This window comes from Panthera tigris, chromosome E2 (genome assembly GCF_018350195.1).
Source record: "Panthera tigris isolate Pti1 chromosome E2, P.tigris_Pti1_mat1.1, whole genome shotgun sequence".
NCBI classification, from domain to species: Eukaryota; Metazoa; Chordata; class Mammalia; order Carnivora; family Felidae; genus Panthera; species Panthera tigris.
In genome coordinates, this window is record NC_056674.1 from 17,935,027 (window position 1) to 17,957,825 (window position 22,799).

The 22,799-nt window shown below is 47.1% G+C and overlaps 1 protein-coding gene across 1 annotated transcript; it reads right to left on the reverse strand.

The window, feature by feature from the left end:
* Window positions 1-394: 394 nt before the first annotated feature.
* UPK1A (uroplakin 1A) lies at window positions 395-9,446 on the reverse strand. The gene is made up of 7 exons (XM_007096953.3): window positions 9,366-9,446; window positions 7,663-7,863; window positions 3,988-4,062; window positions 3,745-3,852; window positions 2,381-2,560; window positions 1,005-1,088; window positions 395-922 (listed from the first exon to the last, which is right to left on the reverse strand). Exons 1-7 carry the CDS (start codon window positions 9,444-9,446, stop codon window positions 878-880), a joined length of 774 nt encoding a protein of 257 aa, XP_007097015.2. The 3' UTR covers window positions 395-877.
* Window positions 9,447-22,799: the final 13,353 nt, after the last annotated feature.

Below are 22,799 nucleotides of genomic sequence, written 5' to 3' on the forward strand. Positions count from 1 at the left end.
CCCAACACCACCCTTAGCAGTGTTAATTCAGATACCCTCCCTTCCCCAACCAAAGGATGGGCTAGACTCTAAAGTAAGACAGTGAGATTGAATCCCTGACCTTGGGTAGAGCTGTCGGGAGAGAGGCCTCTCTTGCTGCTGTGTTGCTTAGCTATGAGAAAGTCTGTCTGCGAATGAAGCAGGTTTCCTTGAAACTTAGATTGAACCCCTGGATCCAGACATGCCTGAAGCCAGCAATACTGACTCAGTTGCATGAGCCGAGAAATTCTATGTTATGTTTCAGTCAGTGCCAGTTGGGTTTCTGCCACTTCCATTGGAAGAGTTATTGTTCCTTTGTCTTTGCCCCAGAAGAAAGCAAATTAATTCATTCAACCAGTATTTATTGAATATCCACGCTCAGCCCTCTGCTGGGTGATGCTGGGGACAATACAGTGACCATGAGCTTGTTCCTCCCTTCCTGGCGACCCTAGTCCACCAGAGAATAAACAACCCCAAACTATTTAGCAATAAGGGCCAACATCTACCATGAAGGAGGAGCTTGGGGAGCTGTAAGAGAGGCATTGGTGATGGGGTGGGTGGGATCCCGGAAGGGTCCCCAGAGGACAGGACTTGAAATTGACACTGAAAGATGGGCCAGGAATCAGCAAAGTGAAATGACGTCAAGGGCTAAGGGCCCACGCACACATGTCCCAGGGTTTCGGGGCACCTCCAAGTCCCAGCAGGGCTCAGAAACCTGGGAAAAGGTCTTTGGTGAGGAAGGAGGGAAGCTTGAGGGAGGTGGGAAGGGGAGAGCTGAGGCAGCCATCCAGTCCGCGGCCGGAGGAAACAGGAACAGGAGGAGGAAGAGGCCGAGGCGTGCATGCGGCCTTCCTGTTCCTCACAACGTGGTGTAGAAATACATGGCCATCAGCATCACAGGCAGCTGGAGGAGGAGGCAGTGGAGTGAGGGGCGCTCCAGCCCCACACGCACATCCCGCCTGGCCCAGAGGCTCCCCACCTCTCACCGTCCACATCAGGATGGCAAACCCAAACCACGAGATGCCCCATGTGTAGCTGTCGATGGCATGGCTGATGTGCTCGAAGCAACCCTGGGAGGGGGAGAGACAGGGGGTGGGGGTTGAGAAAATGTCACCGTGAGCCCTTGGGCAGGTGATTTCCTTCCTCAAGCCCTGGTTTGCTCCCCTGTGCAATGGGAGGTGTGGCAGTGTCTACCTCCCAGAGCGGTTCTGGGGAACCAGGGATGCGATGTGGAGCCCACCCCCCGCACAAGTGGGTACTGCCCTGTTGGTGGCTATGAGAGTCTGAGGGCAGTCTTGTCTAGAGCTGGCTTTCCATGCTGCCCGTAAGTTCCCAGGGTTTGAAATCTGCCTTTAGGATGAGTGCAGTTTTGCTACGTCCTTTAGGAATGAGGCCAGGTGGGGCCCGAGTCTCACAAGCGAGTCATTTCCACGTAGACCCCTGCCTCGACTTGGCAGCAGCAGAGAACGAGATTCAGGGTGTCTGTCCTGGAGTCAGGTGGGACTGAATTGGGGACCAGCTCTGCCACCTGTTAGCTGTTGGAGCCTAGGAATGATTCTGACCCTCTAAGCCTCAGCTTCCCCGTCTGTGCAAGTGGCAACCCTGACGCACCGGCCTCCGAGAGCACTGGTGGGGATTCCATGGGACGACACGCGCGCACACACACACACACACACGCACTCCGCACAGAGTCGGGCTTGAGAAATGGCTGGGTGACTCTGACAGCGGTGATGGTTTGCACAGGCTCCTCTCTCTGTGACACCTGATCTAAGACGTGGCTGAAGCGCCCCCCCCCCCCCGGGGGCCCAAAGCAGCCAGAGCAACCACTGGGACTGGTTCCCCTCCCAGCTAATCTCCTCTGGTTTCAATCTCTGCCTCTGCACTCACCTTGCGCTAGTTAAAACGCCTAGTTGGGGCCTACCCTCCTGAAATCCAGCCCCAGCTCCATCCCTCGCTAGCGAGTGAGCTAGCTCCGTTTCCTCATCCTCAAAATGGGATCATTCTAATCTTTGCCTCCCAGGGCTGCGGTGAGAAATCAGACAAAAACTTGAAACACCTAGAAGAATGCCCGGCACCACGCAAAGGCTGGATAAGCGATGGCTGGTGTTGCTGTCGTGCGATTGCTGTTATTGTTGCTGTTCTTATTCCCAACTGAGAAAAGCCGCAGGTGCCAGGTCCTGGGCCTCCCCCTGACTAGCAGAGGGAGGGAGGGACCGACGGGGAGAGGGCTGGGCGAGCCAGAGAGAGGGGGGAGAAAGAAAAAGCCAGAGAGGGGAGGAGAGGACAGAGCGGCAGGGAGGGAGAGAGAGAAGAAACCGAGGCGGCCAGACCTGCAGACCGGTGGGGGGGGGGGGGGGCGCACCTTGGTGAACAGGTAGTCTGTGTGGCCCAGGCGGCAGCCTTCTTCATTGAGGGGAATGAAGTTGCCTGTCCGCCGACAGCACAATGGGGGCCAGGGGAGCACCACCTCCGGGGTGGCTGCCCGGAAGGCCGAGGTGAAGTTCACCCAATCCATAGGACCGGTTGTGCCACAGCACTCTTGCTGGAGAGAAAGGCCGGAGTCAGGCAGGCTCCGGCTCAGAGAGGACAGCCACTCGCCCGAGGTTGTAGAGTGAGGAAGCTGGGCCTGACTTCCCCATGTCCTCGGCTTCGCAGGGGCGGGGGGCCAGTGTCCGCGTCCCATCACCAAGAGGCTGGTGGAGGATTTGGATCAAACCCGCCGTTTCGTTACTTATTTTAAAATTCTTTTGAATTAGCTGTCAACAAAACCCGAAGTAAACGACACCCAAAGGCAGAATTTTGGCTTCTTCTGGCCCCTGTGGGTGTTTAATTTGTGGCCCTGGATGATAAAAACATAGGTTCCTTCAAATACGAGTCCCCATCTTGGCTAGCTGTATGACTTGAACCGAATTGGGACCTCAATTTCCCTTGGGTCCTCAATATTCTTCTCTTGTGCCACATCGCATTGGGTTTAATTAAGAATGTGGCTTCGGGGGCGCCTGGGTGGCTCAGTCAGTGAAACAGCGACTTTCGGCTCAGGTCATACTCTCGCGGTTCACGAGTGTGAGCCCCACGTTGGGCTCTGTGCCGACAGCTCAGAGCCTGGAGTCTGCTGCGGATTCTGTGTCTCTCTCTTTCTCTCTGCCCCTCCGTCGCTCATGCTGTCTCTGTCTCTCTCTCAAAAATAAACATTAGGAAAAAAAAAAAAAGAATGTGGCTTCTGGAAGCTGATGGTCTGGGTTTCAATCCTTCTGGTTCTGTGACCTACCAGCTGTGTGACCTTGTGTAAGCCACTCAACCTCTTACCTTGGTTTCCTCATTGTTAAAAAGCTGATCTCCTTTATGGGGTAGTTGTGAGGAAAAAGTAAGCTTTAAAGGTGCTTTGAACAGTACTAAAGAAGTTAGTACTCATTACATTTCGTTATTATGATTACCATCATTATTAAGAAGGTATGTGTAATGATTAAGAGCAGGGACTCTGGTTATAGGCTGTCAGATCTTGATCCCAGCTTACCAACCGCGTGACATTGGACAAGTGACATTCCCTTTTTGGGCCTGTCTCCTCATCTGGAAAATGGCCATGACCAGCCCTCCCCACCCCCCATAAGAACCGCAGGAGTGGGTATCATCTACCAGTGGGCATAATGGGAGCCCTAGCTACCTCAGAGTCCCAGGTCCTCCAGCCCTCCCCATCCCTTCGCCCGCCTCAACCCCCGCCATGTCCACCTCAATCATGATGCGGTCCCAGAGACGAGTCAGTTCCCGGCCCTGGTCCGTGTCTGCACTGTAGAAGGTCAGCATCTGCTTGGTAATCAGGGATGGGTTGGACACCATCTGCAGAGGTCCAGGAAGAAGAGGATCCAGTGGGGCTGGGTGGGGCGGGAGGTCAACCTCCACCCCACCCCCAGGCCCAGACCCTTGCCACCCTCCCCCAAGTCATGCCCCTCCCCTGGCCTCTGCCCAGCTCACATAGTCTCGGTGAGTGTAGGATGCGATGCAGGAGGCGCACTCAAAGATGTAGACGATGAGCATGAGCACCAGGTACTGGGGAAAGAGGGAGGGAGAGACAGAGGGACAGCCCGGTCAGGGCAAAGCCTGTATCAAGTCACACCCCCTCAAGGGACGGACTGATGGATGGAAATGCAACTTTATTTTATTTTATTTTATTTTATTTTATTTTATTTTATTTTATTTTAATGCTTTTATTTATTTTTGAGAGAGAGAGAGAGACAGAGCATGAGCAGGGCAGGGGCAGAGAGAGAGAACTCTAAGCAATTCACTGAATTCTAAGCAATTCACAGAATTCTAAGCAGGCTCCAGGCTCTGAGCTGCCAGCCCAAAGTCCGACGTGGGGCTCGAACCCACAAACCATGAGATCATGACCTGAGCCGAAGTCAGATGCCCAATCGACTGAGCCACCAAGGCGCCCCTAGAAATGCAACTTTAAAAAGAAGTGTAAGACAATGTGAACGGTAACATCTACGTGGTGGTTGTACGTACAGGGGTTCCCCGTTCAAGTCTTTCACCTTTTCTGTGTTTTTGATATATTTCTGTATTTTTTTTATAATAAAATGTTAGGAACAAATGAAAACAACAGAAATATGTAAAGTATTTCCTAAAGCTAACTATTGGCTTGGGTGCAGTAAAATAAATGTCTACCATAGGAGAAAAAAAAAAAGACATTCTTGAGACAACCAGGAACATTTGGTTGTCTGTTTGTCTAGTCTGCGTTCAAACAGATATCGGAAGAGAGATATGAAGGAATTTGGGTGGGTTTTGTAGGTGCACCAGTGGCATGATGGTTGCGCATAAGAAGAAAAAAAGCTCTTCCCTCACCCCACGCCCTCTGCCTCAGAGCAACAGGGGGTGGAAAGTGGTCGTGCTAACCCCTCTGCCATGAGCTGAGACCCTGCGGTATAACACGTCTGGCTGCTCGAAACAGTGTCCTCATCACAGAGAAATGTGCACTCAAATATTTATGGGTAAATGACTAGGTGTCTGGAATGCACTTCAAAATACCCCAGAAAGAAGAATGTGGGCAGGCAGGGGTGGAGCAGAGGGGACAAAGCTGGCCAAGTCTATGGTCCATGTCGTTGAAACCAGGTGATGGGGGTGCCACTCGCTCTGCTCTATGTTTGAAATTTCCCATAGAATTCTATGCCTTACGTGGAAAGATGCTCAACGTCACTCCTCATCAGGGAAATACAAATCAAAACCACACCAAGATATCACCTCACACCCATCAGAGTGGCTAAAATGAACGACTCAGGAAACAACAGATGCTGGCGAGGATGTGGTGAAACGGGAAGCCTCTCGCGCTGTTGGTGGGAACGCAAGCTGGTGCCGCCGCTCTGGAAAACTGTGTGGAGGTTCCTCGAAAAACTAAAACTAGAACTACCCTATGACGCAGCAATAGCACTACTAGGAATTTACCCAAAGGATGCAGGAGTACAGATGCACAGGCACTTGTACCCCGATGTTGACAGCAGCGCTTTCAACAATAGCCAAATCATGGAAAGAGCCTAAATGTCCATCAACTGACGAATCGATCAAGAAGATGTGGTTTATACATACAATGGAATACTACCTGGCAGTAAGAAAGAATGAAATCCTGCAGCAACCTGGATGGAACTGGAGGGTATTCTGCTAAGTGACATAAGTCAGGCAGAGAAAGATATCGTGTTTTCACTCATATGTGGAATTTCAGAAACTTAACAGGGAAGGGAAGGGGAAAAATAGTTTCAAACAGAGAGGGAGGCAAACCATAAGAGACTCTTAAATACAGAGAACAAACTGAGGGTTGAAGGGGCAGGGGCGCGGCGGGGAGGGGAAAATGGGTGATGGGCATTGAGGAGGGCACTTGTGGGGATGAGCACTGGGTGTTGTATGTAAGCGACAGATCACGGGAATCTACCCCCAAAACCAAGAGCACACTGTATGCACTATGTTAGCCAACTTGACAATAAACTACATTAAAAAATAAAAAAATAAATAATGAGAGATTGAGAAACAAAGCAACATGTTAATGACTGGTGAATTTAGAAAGATTTGTGGGAGTTTACTGTTGCCACGATTCTGTAAGTTGGATAATTTTTCAAAATAAAATGTTTAAAAATGTTCTCCAGTCGGTAACCAATGTTCAATTTGCAATATTTGCAATAAAATAGCATGTGAAAAAAATGCCCAGTTAAAAAAATAAAAATAAAAATAAATAAAATTTTGTGTCTTAGTTAATGACAAACTAATAAGGGAGACAGACACCTTTTTTTTTTTTTTTTTTTTTTTTTTTCACCAGTTGGGTGAGCTTTTAGGGCTTAGGTTAAATGGTTATGCCAGAGAATTCCGTGCAGGAAAGAAAGAAAAAGAGAAGGAAAGCTTTTCCAAGGCTCCATCTTATAATAAGGCCCAGGTCCTTACCAAGGCTGGCAAGGCCCACCTTCCCCTTCTCGCCCTCATGCCCCTTGCCCACCGCCCACTGTACCCACTCCATCCAACCTCATTTCCTCTCCTTCCCCGCCACCCCCACTTGGCTCTGACTTCAGAGCCTGTGCTCTTGCTGTTCCCTCCCCCACGCATGCTCTTCCGCATGCTCTTCCTGTAGACACAAGGCTCACTCCCTCACCTGCCCAAGGCCTTCGCTTTCTCTGGCCGCAGGCCTCCCCTGCCCCAGCTCCGGCTCTCCCTCCCCTCTTCGCTGTGCACTGCTGCTCCCGTTGGAGCATCCTCCCCTGGGACAAGGGGTTCACCAGAGCCCCAGTGCCCAGCGCGGGGTTTGGCACGTGGTTCTTGCTCGATAAACGTTTGTCGATTGAATAAGTAGCTGCTCCCGGGAATCGAAAAGGCCCTTGATTGTAGAGGAGGCGCCATGTTGGCTCTGCAGCAGTGGGGCCGGGATTAGAGGCCCTGCCTTCCCGAACGCCTGGGCTGTTGGCCTCTTTGAGCCCCGGTTTCCTCAACTGGGAAAGGGGCAGAGAAGCATAACTTCGGAGGCTTCTGGGGAGATCGGCGGAGCTCATTTTCTAAACTGCTCCGCCTAGTGCCGGGCACAGGAGGGGTGCTTGGGAAGTGTGGGTTCTTGTTGTGGTGGTCATTCCTGGCAGAAATTCAGAGCATGGGCTCGAGCTGAACTACTCGGGTTCAAATCCCGGCTCTGTCACCCGCTCGCTGTGCAACCCTGGATGAGTGACTTCACTTCTCCGAGCCTCAGTTTCTACTCTGTCAGACAGGTTCACGATGAGGATGCTATCTCACGGTAGGTTGTGAGGAATAAATGAGCCAATCTAGGTAAAATCTAGAATGTAGCGAGCACTCCTTGAACGGTAGCTGTGCTGTCATTACTGTTGTTGTTCACGAGCACAGACTCTTGGGGACCGACTAGCTGAGGTTCGATTCTCAGCCCTGCCACTCAAGAATCATCCTCCTGGGCAGAGCTTCCTTGCCTTCCTCTCTGTGCCCCAATTTTCTTTGGAAATTGAGGATAGCAGCTGAGCCTGTTACTGGGTGAGGGAAAGATTAAATCGGATGACAGGCCCAAGTGTGGCACCATGACGAACACACACTCGTGGCTGCGGCGGTGGTTACTATGGTTCCGTGTGGATGATCTCCGTGCCCACCCGTCCCCATGCCCTGCCCCCGGGGCCTCACCGTGAGGATCATGGACCGGCGGCGGCAGAGCGCCGCGCCCACACCAAAGCTGGCCACCACGAAGAAGGAGAAGCCGCAGAAGATGGCGATCCAGGCGCCAGCGAAGACGTCATCCTTGCCAGAGACGCCCATCAGTGGGTACACGCGGTACTGGTCAGCTGTCACCCACACCGTCTCAGCAAACAGGGCCAGGCCTGACAGCTGGACAGGGCAACAGGTTAGAAAGGCTGGCTCAGGCGTGGCAGCCGGGGCTGCGGGACTCTCTGTGAACAAGTTCCCCTTCCGAGCCCCCACCGGCCTCAGTAAAGCGGGCTGTAGTAAGAAGGGCAAGGACCTCGCCTTCCGTGAGTGGGGATGGGGCTGGGCAGAGGCCAGAAGGGAAGGGCTGCCCGGCCGGATCCCTGCCCCCCGCCCACATCCCGGCCGCCAGTTGCTTCAAGGACACGAGGAGATGCCACATACACAGCCCAGAGCGCACGACTGGAACAGGGGAGATGCTTGATCCCATGCCCTCTCTCAATAGTGTTGTTATTCCCGAGCTGAGGAATCTGGCCGGGGCCGGAAAAACTACAAACGCATCAATTGTGGGAATTGACCCACAATTCCGCCTGCAGTGATCAATCCTGCTTGTGCAGGAAAATCATAAACCCACACAGTTATTCCCTGTGTCCCCATGTAAAAGGAACCGGCGTGCCACACGAGGGAGTGCTCTGCAGTTATGACAAAGGGGCGAGGAGGCTGAGGACTCACGTGGAAGGGCCTACAGACTAGGTCAGCGGGAGAAACGGGGAGGCACAGAACAGGATGTGGAATGGGCTGTATCTTGGACAAAAAGGGAAGAAAATAGGTATACACGTTCCTATTGCTTAAAGAAATTGTTGGCGAAACTAAAAATCTAGGTACTTATAGGGATGAGAGATGGGAAGCAAGGAGAGAGGAAGACTTCTCAGTGGCTACCTTTGACAACACTCACACCGACGCTCGTGGGGTGTTTAGTGTGTGCGCGCCAGGCACGGTCCCACTAACTCCTTTCTGTGTGATAGTCATCGTCACCAGCTGCAGAGTACTACGGTTGTCATGGCCGATACAAACAGTAACCATGTGTCGTCCCACGCTCCGCATGAATCTGATAACTCACCTTAAACTCTCGGCATTCCTATTTTATCTCTATCTACAGACGAGAAAACTGAGGCCCAGAAGGATGACGTGGCTGGCCCCAGGTCCCACAGTAGAAAGCAGCAGAGCTGGGATTTGAGCCCAGGCTGTCTGGCTCCAGAGCCATGTACAGGCATCACAGTTTAAAAAATTAAATAGTAATTAATAAGACATTGCTATGGTTAGTATTCATTACGATGGGCCTCCTGTGCCCCAAGCAGGCACTTTATGTCTATAGTCATGTTAACGAGGACAACATTTGTCAAGCACTTTTTTGGAGCTGAGGGTCAGTATGGATTAACCCACACAACAGTCCCCACAATGGGGACACCAATCTATCGATGAGGAAGCAGCACGGAGAAGGAGAGTGGCTTGCTGGAGTTTGCAAAGCTGGGGAGCCGCAGAGCCGGGATTGGAATCCAGGCTGCTCTGGCTTGACGGCCTGCAGCCATCACCAACCCGGGAGTCCTGGGCCCTGAGCCCCCACCCTCAGGTATCCCCTCCTCCCTGCCCGCCCGCTGGGCTCCCAGCACTGGGGGAGGTCTCACCAGAATAATGATGTTGCCCACCACCAGCAGTCCCACCACAACCGGAGACCCCTTCTCCGCCTCTGCTGCTGCAGAAGCCATAGTCCTGCTGGGGACACATGAGTGGGAGTGAGGCCAGGAGGGGAGGGAAGCCCCACCAGCCTCACTCCACACCCCAGCTGCCGGGGGTGCTCCTGGCTCTCTGCTGGGCCCAGACTGGTGCTGAATGAATCTCCCCACAACCCTGATGGCGGGCCACTTTACAGACAAGGAAACCGAGGCTCATTGGCCAGAGCTCAGTGCTGGCCTCCCTGCACCTCATAGCTTCCTACTTTCCCTTGCTCATCCAGACCCTCCAGAGCCCCCTCCTCACCTTCTCTTTCCGAAGCCTCTGTGGTCAGCCCCTCCCACAGTGGCTGCCTATATATCTATGCCCAGGCCCCTCCTTGGGCCAGTCTCCCAGGAAGGAGGAAGGGAGTCTGGAGGAGGAGGGGACAAGAGGTCAAGCAAGCCGACCAGCATGGGAAAACAGATTTATGAGCACCCCACCCCCCAACCCAGGTGATTTATAGACCTGAAATTCAAGATTGTGCTAATGTCTGGCTACATGAGCAGCGTGATGTGCCCATGGCCTCCGGTTCCCAGGCTGTCTTGGTGGGGGAGGGGGCCGGGCCACCTGATGTCTCTCCTTAGGACATGGGCCTTCTTGGGAGCAGGGGGGAGATCCAGGTTGGATCCACGTGTGAATCCTGAATTCCAGAACCGCCTCCTGTGCTGGTGGCTCCACCTCTCCGAGGCTGGGAGCCCAGGGGGAGGCCCAGACAGGGACCCAGCAGGCTAGGACAGAGCAGGACCAAGGCAAGGAGGTGGGGAGGAGATGAGGGAGCAGGTGAGAGGGCAGCTCAGAAGGCTGATTATATGGGCTGCAGGCTAAGGGAAGAGGACGGCTGGAGACAGGTGTGTGAGGGGAGTTCCGGACGAGCGCACAAGAGGGGGAAGAGAGTGTGCCAGAAAAAGAGGGAGGGCACACTGAATGGGCTTGGTGGGAGAAAAGCAACCCCTCCCCCCACCCCGCACGGACAAAGCAGGGTCACAGCGAGGAGCCATAAGTGGAAATGTCTTCAGGCTACAGAATCAAGAGACCTACACTGAAATCCCAGCTCTGCTCCTCTGGGCTGCGCAACTTGGTGCGTGCGTTTGCCCATCTGCAGAATGGGTATCATTCTTATACTTATAGCAGTGGGAACTGAGTGCAGGGATGTCTGCAAAGGATGCCCTCTGGGCGCGTGTACAGCAAGAGGCCAGGCTGCGCCAGCAATGCTCCCAAGAGGCCCACTTTTCCTCCGATGGCGCCCCCTAGTGGCAAGAGGTTGGTTCCTTAGATGAAAATGGCTTGGGGCACCCAGTCACTCCCCAGAACTCAAGAACCAAGGCATTTACCATGTTTTTTCTCTGAGCTGTAGCTCCCTCAAGTGTATGTGAAACCGGCAAACAACTGGGACTTAAACTTCACTGTTAAGGCAATGGCTTGGTAATAAGACACATGAGACGTGTTCCACTTAAAATTAAAACAATTTGGCTTTTAGTCAATCCACTTTACATGTAAAATAGTTTTTCTCGGGGCACCTGGGTGGCTCAGCCAGTTAAGCATCCGACTCTTGATTTAGTCCAGGCCATGATCTCTCAGGATCGTGGGATGAGACTCCTGTCAGGCCCCATGCTAAGCATGGAGTCGGCTTGGGAGCATCTCTCTGCCCCTCCCCCACTCTCTCTCCCTCTCTGTCTTTCAAAATAAATAAACATTAAGAAATAGTTTTTCTCTGTTGATTTACATTTATATTAAGGACTAATAAGAAAATTTTAATAATAATGTACATGACCTGTCACGAACATTTTATGAGCTTTAGCTAAAATAACTTGGTAATAATAGGGCCATGTGAATAATATGAAATATTTTTATTTTCAAATGGTTGGTAACTGTTAGTTGTTGGGAGTTACATAAAATGTCTCGGGCTTTTGGCTAAAATCAAGTGTAAAATATCTAGTAAAAACAAAAAGTTATCAATGGGGCATTACTATGTCACCAGTCATAAAAGGGATCCATTCTGTTCTGAAACATGAAGCCAGTGTAGTTTGATGTCAAACTTGAATTTTCATGATTCTTTCTTCTTACTATATAAACCACTCTTCAAACAATGCATTTTGAAGTGCTAATCACTTCCTTTAAAAAATCATAACGCCACATCCTCTAAAGATGACATATGGCTATCCTATGACCCAGCCATTTGTCCCTGGGAATGCCCCCATTCCCGTCTACCAAATGCTCTGAATGCATTCGTATCAGCCTTGAACTGGAAACCACCCAAATGCTCCTCAACAGTAGAATGGATACGTACGTTATGGCACACACATACAAGGGACACTATTCAGCAATAAGAGGCAATGAGCTATTGACACTTGCAACTACCGGGATGAATTTCAAAAGCATTGCACTAAATGAAAAAAGCCACACTCAAAAGATTGTAACTGTATGATTTTAGTATGAGGTTCTAAAACAGGCAAAACCAATCTAGGGAGATAAAAGTCAAGGAAGTGGTTACTCTCGGGGGCATTGTGACTTGGGGGGGGGCAGGGAGGGGATTCTTTTTCTTGATTTGGATACTGGTTACATGGAGTTGTTCAGATTGTGTGAAAGTACATTAAGCTGTATAGTCATGATAAGTGCACTCTTCTATGTATATGTATATATTTTTAATTGCAATGCATTTTAAGAGGGTAAAATCTTGGGGCGCCTGGGTGGCTCAGTAAGTTGAGCATCCAGCTCTCGGTTTCAGCTCAGGTCATGATCTCACGGTTTCATGAGTTCGAGCCCCACGTCGGGCTCTGCGCTGATGGTGCAGAGCCTGCTTGGGATTCTCTCTCTCCCTCTCTCTCCCTCCCTCCCCTGCTCACTCTGTCTCTCTCAAAATGAATAGATAAAACTTAAAAAAAAATTTTAAAAGAGGGTAAAATATTTTCAAAGAGACTTACTCAATGTGTTGAAGGGGTGGTTTCTGCACAAGAGATGAGTTTAGGCTGTTTATGCACATGAAATGAAATGGCATGAACCAACTGACATCTAACAAGAAAATGATCTGGTTCTAATCGTGATGGTGCCATCGAGAAAGGCTCAGTAAGTAGTTTGATGCTGTGTCCTAAATGCCTCTCTAACCTTGCTTAGAGCAGGTCTCAACAGGCCTCAGTGTCTGACTAGAAGTGAATAATATATTTTCATTGTATTTATTTTTAAGATGAGATGTTTTGGGGGCGCCTGGGTAGCTCAGTCGGTTGAGTGTCAGACTTCGACTCGGGTCATGATCTCATGGTTCATGAGTTCCAGCCCCCCGTCGGGCTCTGTGCTGACAGCTCAGAGCCTGGAGCCTGCTTCCAATTCTGTCTCCCTCTCTCTCTGCCCCTCCCCCGCTCATGCTCTGTATCTCTCTCTCTTTCAAAAGTAAATAAACGTTAAAATTAAAAAAAAAAAAAAAGATGAGATGTTTTGTCTTCCATGGTCAGTGGTGAAAGTCTTCTAAAAATTTTGATAGGAAATATTCCAGGCAGACAAGAAAATGTAGACAATACTTGTAACAAACACCTACATCCTCCCTACCAGCTTTGTCAAATGTAAGTATTTTTCTATGTTCACTGAAGATTTTGGTTTTTTTTCTTTTTCAAGTGGCATACATTGCAGATGGCATTTTAAGCCACCTGATCTCACCCCAGAGACAACTTCATTCCTACATTTGGGGCTCATCATCCTCCACAACCCTTACACTGTCTTCTTTTTCAGATCTCAGGCGTCATGGATTAATTCCATACCCTCAGCTCATTATTTTCCACAAGACAGCTCTTGTTTTACATTTGATTTATTCCCTTATATCCCCATATCCCAGTCTCTGTCAGTGCCCTCTACTGGCAGACATTCACATATGTTCGAATGTTGAACATATTTTTTAGTTGGCTGTGGTCTTTTCCGATGGATACCATTGCTTTCCATGCATGTTTTGTTTTCTTTTTCTTTTTTTAAAAGTTTTTATTTATTTATTTTGAGAGAGAGAGAGCGCGCATGCAAGGGGCAGAGAGGGAGAAGCGCCTGTCAGTGCAGAGCCCGACACGGGGCTCGATCCCACGAACCGTGAGATCACGACCTGAGCCGAAATCAAGAGTCGGGACGCCTCACTGACCGAGCCACCCAGGTGCAAGTGTTTTCTAATTTATATGCCCATGACTGTGTGCATTCTTTTCTCGCTTAGCACTGATTTTAGGATCCACCCCCGTTACTCTGGACACATGGAGTTCACAGTGTCTCATGGTTGCTTGGGGCACCCCTGGCGTGCCCCCTCCACGGTTTACTGTCTCCTCCCCAGTGAGGACACTCAGGCTCCTTCCAACCCCCCTCCCCCACCACGACCCCTGTGAATAATGCTGCTGTGGGCACCCTCATGCATGGCCCTTGGAGACGTACCTGTCTCTTTCCAGGGAGAAGGGCTGGGTCATGAATGTGTACGTGCCAGATTGCTTTCCACAATGGTTGTCCCGTCCACACTCCAACCGAGAACTCATGAGGGTTCCTGTACCCTTCCGTCACTGCTGACACTTGGCATTATCCAACTTTCTAGTTTTTGCCAGAGTAATTCAGTGTCAAGTGGCACCCGCCATTACTTCAGCTCTCACTTCTCTTTACTATTGATGATTTTGAGCACCTTTTCAAATGTGTATGAGCCTTTTGGGTTCCCACCCCCCTGCACGCTTTCATGTTTTTAATATATACATAGATTTATCAATGTATAGTTCTATATAACGATACACTCTAGACAAACTGTATCTTATATGTCCTTACGCAATTGACTTTTTTCACCTCGATATTATGCTTTCGAAATTTATTTTCATCACATACGTGGCTCTAGCTCATCCATTTTTTGCAGCAATATTTCATAGGTTAAGTTTCCTTTCCAAGTTCATTTTGGCAATGATAGAGAATAGCAGCACAGAGCTTTGCAGTCCGTCTACAGAGTCTGAAACCTGAAGTTTGGGCGCTAAGGTCATAAGCAAAGGCTGAAATCTCAGGGGCTCCTTGGGTCAGCTGAGTAATGGAGGGCCCGAAATTTATGGGTAGGGCTGGGCAAGCTCCCAAGAAAGGGGGACTTTGGAGGTGGGTGGGGCCAGCGTGAAGTGTGGATGAGGCGGAAAGAAGAGAGAAGGCACAGGGAGACTAGGACGGGGTGTGAGATTGTGAAACAAGGAGGAAAGCACTGAGGCAGAGTTGTCAAAAGGTCCTTTTATTTTTTTCTCAAATTCATTGAGCACCAAGCACATGGTCAGGCCAGAACTAAAGCATTAAGGACACGGTGCACCTAATGAGTTTTCTCAGGCCCAGCCCTATGTGGGGCCATGCTAGGAAACAGTGGTGGTCAGGCCAGCTCAGTTTCTGCCCTCCCAGGCTCACAGGAGAATAGGAAGACATTCACCAGAGAATGACAGCCCAGTACGGTCAGGGAGATGCTGAAGTGACCCAGGCCCCGAGAGAGGAAGCATGGGCCAGAGTGATCAGGGCCAGTGGGGAACACAAAGGTGAATGCGTGAACCCAGAGGAGGCGCCTCACGCAGCCTGGGGTGCAGAGGAGGAGAATGAGGCCAGCAGGTAAAAGGCAGGAAAGAACATTCCTGACAGAGGGAACATGGTATATACGTACAGTGGAATATTAATCAGCCTTAGAAAAGAAGGATATCCTGAGGCGCCTGGGTGACTCAGTTGGTTAAGTGACCAACTCTTGATTTTTGGCTCAGGTCATGGTCTCCTGGCCATGAGATTGAGCCCCACGTCGGCTCTGCACAGAGTGTGGAGTCTGCTTGGGAGTCTCTCCCTCTCTCCCTGCCCCTCCCCTGCTCGCTGACATGTGCACTCTCTCTCTCTCTCAAAATAAATAAATAAACTTTAAAAAAGAAAAGAAAAGAAGGATATCCTGTAATATGTGGCGACATGGAGGAAACTTGAAGGCATCATGCTAAATGAAATAAGCCAGTCTCAGAAAGACAAATACTGCATAATTCTATTTATAGAGGTATCTATAATAGTCAAACTCATTAAAGCAGAGAGTGGACTGGTGGTTGCCAGTGCTGGGGGGAAGGGGAAAGGGGGAGTTGCTAATCAATAGGTCCAAAGTTTCAGTTATGCAAGACGAATAAGTGTGAGAGATCCGCTGGGCAACATTGTGCCTCTAGTTAACAATACTGTATTGTAAACTAAAAATCTGTCAAGAGACTAGATCTCGTGTTAGGTGTTCTTACCATAATAACAATAATAATAATAGAAGATATTTAGAAGGAATATTTCCTTGGTATGTCCACAGCCTAGAAAGACCAATGTGTCGAGAGCAGCTGATAGTTAGAGAGCATTTCCAACCCACTGGGCACGGTTCTAAACATCCTACATATAGTATTAGGCACTATTTTATGCATCATACATGTAGTATCTCATTTAATCTGTACAACAGCTCTATGAAGAAGGGGTCATTAACTTCATTTTATAGATGAGGGAACAGAGACACAGAGAAGTCAAGGAACTTGCTCAGAGTCTAACAGCTGGTAAGCGGTAGAGCCTGAGTTCGAACCCAGGCGGTCTGGCTCTAGTGCCTATCCCCTTAACCGCTACACTGTCCTGCTTCTCTGTGTGTATACTGCCTTTGCCGGAACAGCTTCCTTTTCTTGTTTTTAATCAGGAGAATATATTCATGTATTGCTTGCACAATTTGAAAACCTTAAGAATATCAGATTGACGAGGAATGATCTCTAAGTACTGTTATCAATGAAGAAAAGCAAGGTTCAGAACACCAGGAATAGCAGGCTACGGTGGTGGACAGGCAGGCAGGAGGGAAAGTCTCTTTGCAAATGCATAAACTATCTCTGGAAGGAGACACAAGAAACCAGTAATGGCAGTCACCTTCTCATGGCTAGAGGAGAAGGTAAGAAACATATTTTTCCTGGAGAGTTTTTGCACCTTTGAAAAGGTTGAGAGTGATGTAATCAAATGGTGAAATAGTTTTTCTACTCTCTTTACCCCAAAGAACACTGATTTTGACAATCACCCATGGACAAGAGTACCTTTGTGGAAACCTGGGAGTCCAGCAGAGAAGTTCCATCACACACCTGGTGGAAAAACCTCAGACTGGATGCACTGAAGAGAAGTTCTACGCAACTAGGGGTCAGGAAGCAGCTGGGAGAACAGCAGCTGGGGGTCTTGGAAAGCATCAAAGGGACTTGGATCCTACTGACTGCACTGCAGACATCAGGGAGACCGCCCATGCTTTGCCTGTGGGTCCCCTCAACTGATCCATGGGCATCCCCTGTGCTGTGCATGCCTCACCCACACACCCACGCCCACCCCGTGGCTGGCTCCCTGTGGATGCCCATGAGGACTGAGAGTGAGTCTCTGAAGGTGGCTAGTAAGCATGTGCAGAAAGTTCGCTGACTCAGAGGGGCCGGGAGAAAGCAAGCAAACTTGAGCAATAAGCACAACCCAACGGAAAGCAAACGGGAGGCAGGCAGCACTTGGTGTGGCTGCGCAGGATCAAGAGGAGGCTTATCATCTTAAAAAGCACCCCCTTCCCTTGGGAATGCAAGCTGGTGCAGCCACTCTGGAAAACAGTATGGAGGTTCCTCAAAAAACTAAAAATAGAACTACCTTACGACCCAGCAATTGCACTACTAGGCATTTATCCACGGGGTACAGGTGTGCTGTTTCAAAGGGACACAGGCACCCCCATGTTTATAGCAGCACTATCAACAATAGCCAAAGTATGGAAAGAGCCCAAATGTCCATGGATGAATGGATAAAGATGATGTGGTGTATATATACAACGGAGTATTACTCAGCAATCAAAAAGAAGGAAATCTTGCCTTTTGCAACTACATGAATGGAACTGGAGGGTATTATGCTAAGTGAAATTAGTCAGTCAGAGAAAGACAAAAATCATATGACTTCACTCATATGAGGACTTTAAGAGACAAAACAGATGAGCATAAGGGAAGGGAAACAAAAATAATATAAAAACAGGGAGGGAGACAAAACAGAAGAGACTCATAAATATGGAGAACAAACTGAGGGTTACTGGAGGGGTTGTGGGAGGGGGGATGGGCTAAATGGGTAAGGGGCACTAAGGAATCTACTCCTGAAATCATTGTTGCACTATATGCTAACTAATTTGGATGTAAATTTCAAAAAAAAAAAAATAATAATAATAATAAAAATAAAATAAAATAAAATAAAATAAAATAAAATAAAAAATTTAAAAAAAGCACCCCCTTCCCCAAGAGGGAACAAGAAGTATGGAGCAGGTGTATCCATAGAAAAGGTCTGAGAAAGCGTCAGAATCCCTCACAAAGCTTATGGAAGGTATTTCTTACCTGAAGCCATCAGTAAAGACTGGATAAGGTAACTGCTTCTACAAATGCAAACACAGCAATGCAAGACTTCAAGGAACATGAAAAATCAAGGAAACATACCGCCAGAGGAACACAATAATTTTCCAGTAACTGACCCCAAAGAAAGGATATCTGTGATTTGCCTGATAAAGAATTGAAATAGTTGTTTAAGGAAGTTCAGTGAGCTATGAGAAAACACAGAAAGACAATTCAAGAAATTAGGGAAAAATACACACAAACAAAACTAGAAGTTTAACAGAGAGATATAAGTCATTAAAAAGTATCAAAAAAAGTGGTGCCTGGCTGGCTCACTCGGTGAAGTGAGTGACTTTAGCTCAGGTCACGATCTCACGGTTCATGAGTTTGAGCCCCGCATAGGGCCATCTGCTCTCAGGACAGAGCCCGCTTTGGGTCCTCTGTCCCTCCCCTGCTCATGTTCTCTCTCTCTCTCTCTCTCTCTCTCTCTCTCTCTCTCTCTCACACACACACACACACACACACACACACACACACACACACATAAATAAAACTTTTTTTTTTTTAATTTTTTTTTTGTTTATTTATTTTTGAGACAGAGAGAGACAGAGCATGAATGAGGGAGGGTCAGAGAGAGAGGGAGACACAGAATCTGAAGCAGGCCCCAGTCTCTGAGCTGTCAGCACAGAGCCTGACGCGGGGCTCAAACTCACGGACTGTGAGATCGTGACCTGAGCCGAAGTCGGCCGCTTAACCGACTGAGCCACCCAGGCGCCCCAATAAATAAAACTTTTACAAAAAAGTTACCAAAAAGAAATTCTGGAGTGAAGAATACAATGAATGAAATGAAAACTGCAATACAAAGAATCAGCAACAGACTGGATCAAGTGGAGTAAAGAATGAAAAACAGTTGGGGCATCTGGGTGGCTTGGTTAAGCCTCCACTCTTGATTTCAGGTCAAGTCATGATCTCATAGTTGTGAGATTGAGCCTTGCATCGGGCTCCATGCTGAGTGTGGAGCCTGCTTGGGACTCTCTCTCTGTCCTCCCCTGCTCATGCTCTCTCTCTCTCAAAATAAAACAAAAAAAAACCATTTTTTTTTTTTAAAGTGAAAAAAGCCAGGGCGCCTGGGTGGCTCAGTTGGTTAAGCGTCTGACTTTGCCTCAGGTCATGATCTTGCGGGTTTGTGAGTTCGAGCCCCCCACATTGGGCTCTGTGCTGACAGCTCAGAGCCTGGAGCCTGCTGTGTCTGTGTCTCCCTCTCTCTCTCTGTTCCTCTCCTGCTCACACTCTGTCTCTCTCTCAAAAACAAATAAAAACATTAAAAAAAATAAAGAATGAAAAAAGCCCAAGTGAATGATGGGATCCATTAAGATAAACTCTATGCAATGGTCGAGTCCCTGAGAGAGAAGAGAGGGAGAAAGGGCGATACGCTATATTTACATCAGACAAAATAGCCTTGAAGTAAAAAACTGTAACGAGACAAAGAAGGTCATTATGTAACGATAAAGGGGTCAATTCATCAATAGAATATAAAAATTGTATATATACAGGTAATATTGCAGCACCTAAATACATTAAGCAGGTACTAACAGATCCGAAGGGAGAAACAGACAACACAATAATAGCAGGGGACTTCAATACCCCACCTTCAACAATGGATAGATCGTCCAGATGTAACATCAATAAGGAGACATCGGACATGAGCCGTATACTTTAGACTGAATAGAACCAGCCGACATATACAGAACATTCCATCCACTAGCAGCAGAACACACTTCTCCTCAGGTGCACACGGAACATTCACAAGGATAGATGATATGTTGGGCCCCAGAACAAATCTTAGAAAATTTAAGACTGAAATCGTAACGAGCATCTTTTCTGATCACAATGTTATAAAAAGGAGAAAATGATTTTTTTTAAAGCCCTGGAAAATTCACAAATATGTGGCTATTAAACAACATGCTCTTGAGCAACCAATGGGTCAAAGGGGAAATCGAAAGAAAATAAAGAAAACAACTTGAGACAAATGAAAATGGAAACACGGCATACCAAAATTTATGGGAGGCAGCAGAAACATTTAAGAGGGAAGTTTAGAGAGATAAATGCCTACATTAAGAAAAAAGAAAAATCTCAAACAACCAGAATTTACACATCAAGGAACTAAAAAAAAAAAAAAAAAGAAAAAAAAACCAAATCCCAAAGTTAGCAGAAGGAAGGAAATAACAAAGATCATAGCAGAAATAAATGAAGATACCAGAAACACAATAGAAAAATCAATGGAACTAGGAATTGGTCTTTTTCTTTCTTTTTTAAAAAATGTTTGTTCATTTTTTTTTAGAGACAGAGTGTAAGCAGGGGAGGCGCAGAGGATCCAAAGCAGGCTCTGCACTGACAGCAGAGAGCCCCACACGGGGCTCCAACTCACAAACCGTGAGATCGTGACCTGAGCTGGAGTCGGGCACTCAACAGACGGAGCCACCTGGGCACCCCAAGAATTGGTCTTTTAAAGAGATAAACAAAACTGACAAACCTTTAGCTAGACAAAGAAAACAAGAAGACTCAAATAAGTAAAATAAAAAATGGAAGAGACTATACAACTGATAACACAGGAATACAAAGGACGTAAGAGGCTACTATGAAAAATTGTTTACCAACATATTGAACAACCTAGAAAAAAAAATGTATAAATTCCTAGAAACATAGAGCCTACCAAGACTGAATTATGAAGACATGGAAAATCTGAACAGATTGGTTACAAGTAAGGAGATTGAGTCAGTAATAAGAAACCTCCTAACAAAGAAAAGTCTAGGACAAGATGGTTTCATTGGTGAGTTTTACCAGACATTTAAAGATGAATTAATACGGGGTCCCTGGGTAGCTCTGTTGGTTAAGAGTCTGACTCTTGACAGTTTGTGAGTTTGAGCCACAAGTGGGGCTCTGCACTGACAGTGTGGAGCCTGCTTGGGATTCTGTCTCTCTCCTTCTCTCTCTGCCCCTCTCTTGCTCTCTCTCAAAATAAATAAATAAACTTAAAAAGAATTAAAGAAGACTTAATAACAATCCTTCTCAAACTTCTCCAAAAAATTAAAGGGACGGGAACACTGTCAAATCATTTTACAAGGTCAGCATTACCTTGATACCAAAGTCAGATAAGTACACTAGTAGAAAAGAAAGCTATAGACTAATATCCGTGATAAATACAAATGAAAAATTCTCAGCAAAATATTAGCAAATTGAATTCAGCATCACATGAAAAGGATCATATACCACGATCAAGTGAGATTTACCCCTGGGATGCAGGGATGATTCAATATATGTAAGTCAATAAATGTGATTGACACTATATTAACAAAATAAAAAGATAACAATGATAGGATCATCCCAGTATGTGCAAAAAAAGCATTTAACAAAATTCAACATTCTTTAATGTAACAATAAAAACTTTCAACTGGGCAAGGGGGAAACATACCTCAACATAATATAGGCCATGTATGACAAGCCTACAGCTAACATCAAATTCAACAACAAAAAGCCAAAACCTTTTCCTCTAAGTTCAGGAAGAAGACAAAGGTTCCCAGTCTCATCACTCCTATCAATCTAGTACTGGAAACACAAAGCAAAACAATTAGGCAAAAAAAAAAAAAAAAGAAAAAAAGGCATCCAAATCAGAGAGGAAGAAGTAAAATAGTCTCTCTTTGTAGATGTTATGATCTTATATAAAGAAAATCCTAAAACTCCACCCCAAAACTGTTAGAACTAATCAACAAATTCAGCAAAGTTGAAGGATACAAAATAAACATACAAAAATGCATTTCGATACACTGTTGGAGGAGGTAAAAAGACAGGACTGCTTGTTGACCCCTGAGCTGGATCCGGGCAGCTGGAGGCTCCTCACCCACTACTGTATCTTTGGAATGTACGCTCTGCCTACCATTCCCACAGTGGGAGATATTCCAAGGACATAGCCTTGACAGAGTAAGGTGTTGTTGAGACCATCTGGAAGGTATACATTACTGAACCCAGTTAAGGCCTCTATGCAAACTTTAAGATTCTGGTAAGTAGGTGCAGAAACATACCCATTTTGTGGCTGTCCAAGACAAGCCTGATAAAGTTCTCTTGCTTATTAAACCTTCCACCTACCGATCTGAGCAGTCTACCTCTTTCTTCAGTCTCTCCTTGCCCTTTGTTTGTAGAGGTCAATTTGCAAACCAACATTCACTAACAACAAACTATCTGAAAAAGAAACAAACCATCTTTTTTTTTTTTTTTTTTTTTTTTTTTTTTTTAATGTTTACTTACTTTTGAGAGAAAGAGAGACAAAGTGCAGGCAGGGGAGGGGCAGACAGAGAGGGAGACACAGAATCCAAAGCAGGCTCCAGGCTTTGAGCTGTCAGCACAGAGCCCAACATGGGGCTCGAACTCATGGACTGCGAGATCATGACCTGCGCTGAATTGGATGCTTAACCGACTAAGCCACCCAGGCACCCCAACAATCTTTATGATAGCATCAAAAGGAACAAAATACTTAGGAATAAATTTAACCAAGGAGGTGAAAGATCTGCATACTAAAAACTGTAAGACATTGATGGAAGAAATTGAAGAAGGCATAAATAAATGGAAAGGTATTCTGTGTTCTAGAAGAATTAACATTGCTAAAATGTCTACACTACCTGAAGCTATCTATAACTTCAGTGTAATCCCTATCAAAATTCCAGTGGCATTTTTTACAAAAATAGAGAAAACAATCCTAAAATTTGTATGGAACCATAAAAGACCAGAATTGCCCAAGTAAGACTGAAAAGAATACAGCTGAAGGCATCACACTTCCTGATTTCAAACTATATCACAAAGCTATAAGTGATCAAAACAGTATGGTACTGGCATTAAAAACAGACACACAGATCAATGAAACAGAACAGAGTGCCCAGAAATAAACCTGTGCATATACTGTCAACTAATTTTTGACAAAGGAGCCAAAAATTTATAATGAGGAAAAGGACAGGCTCTTGCATGAAT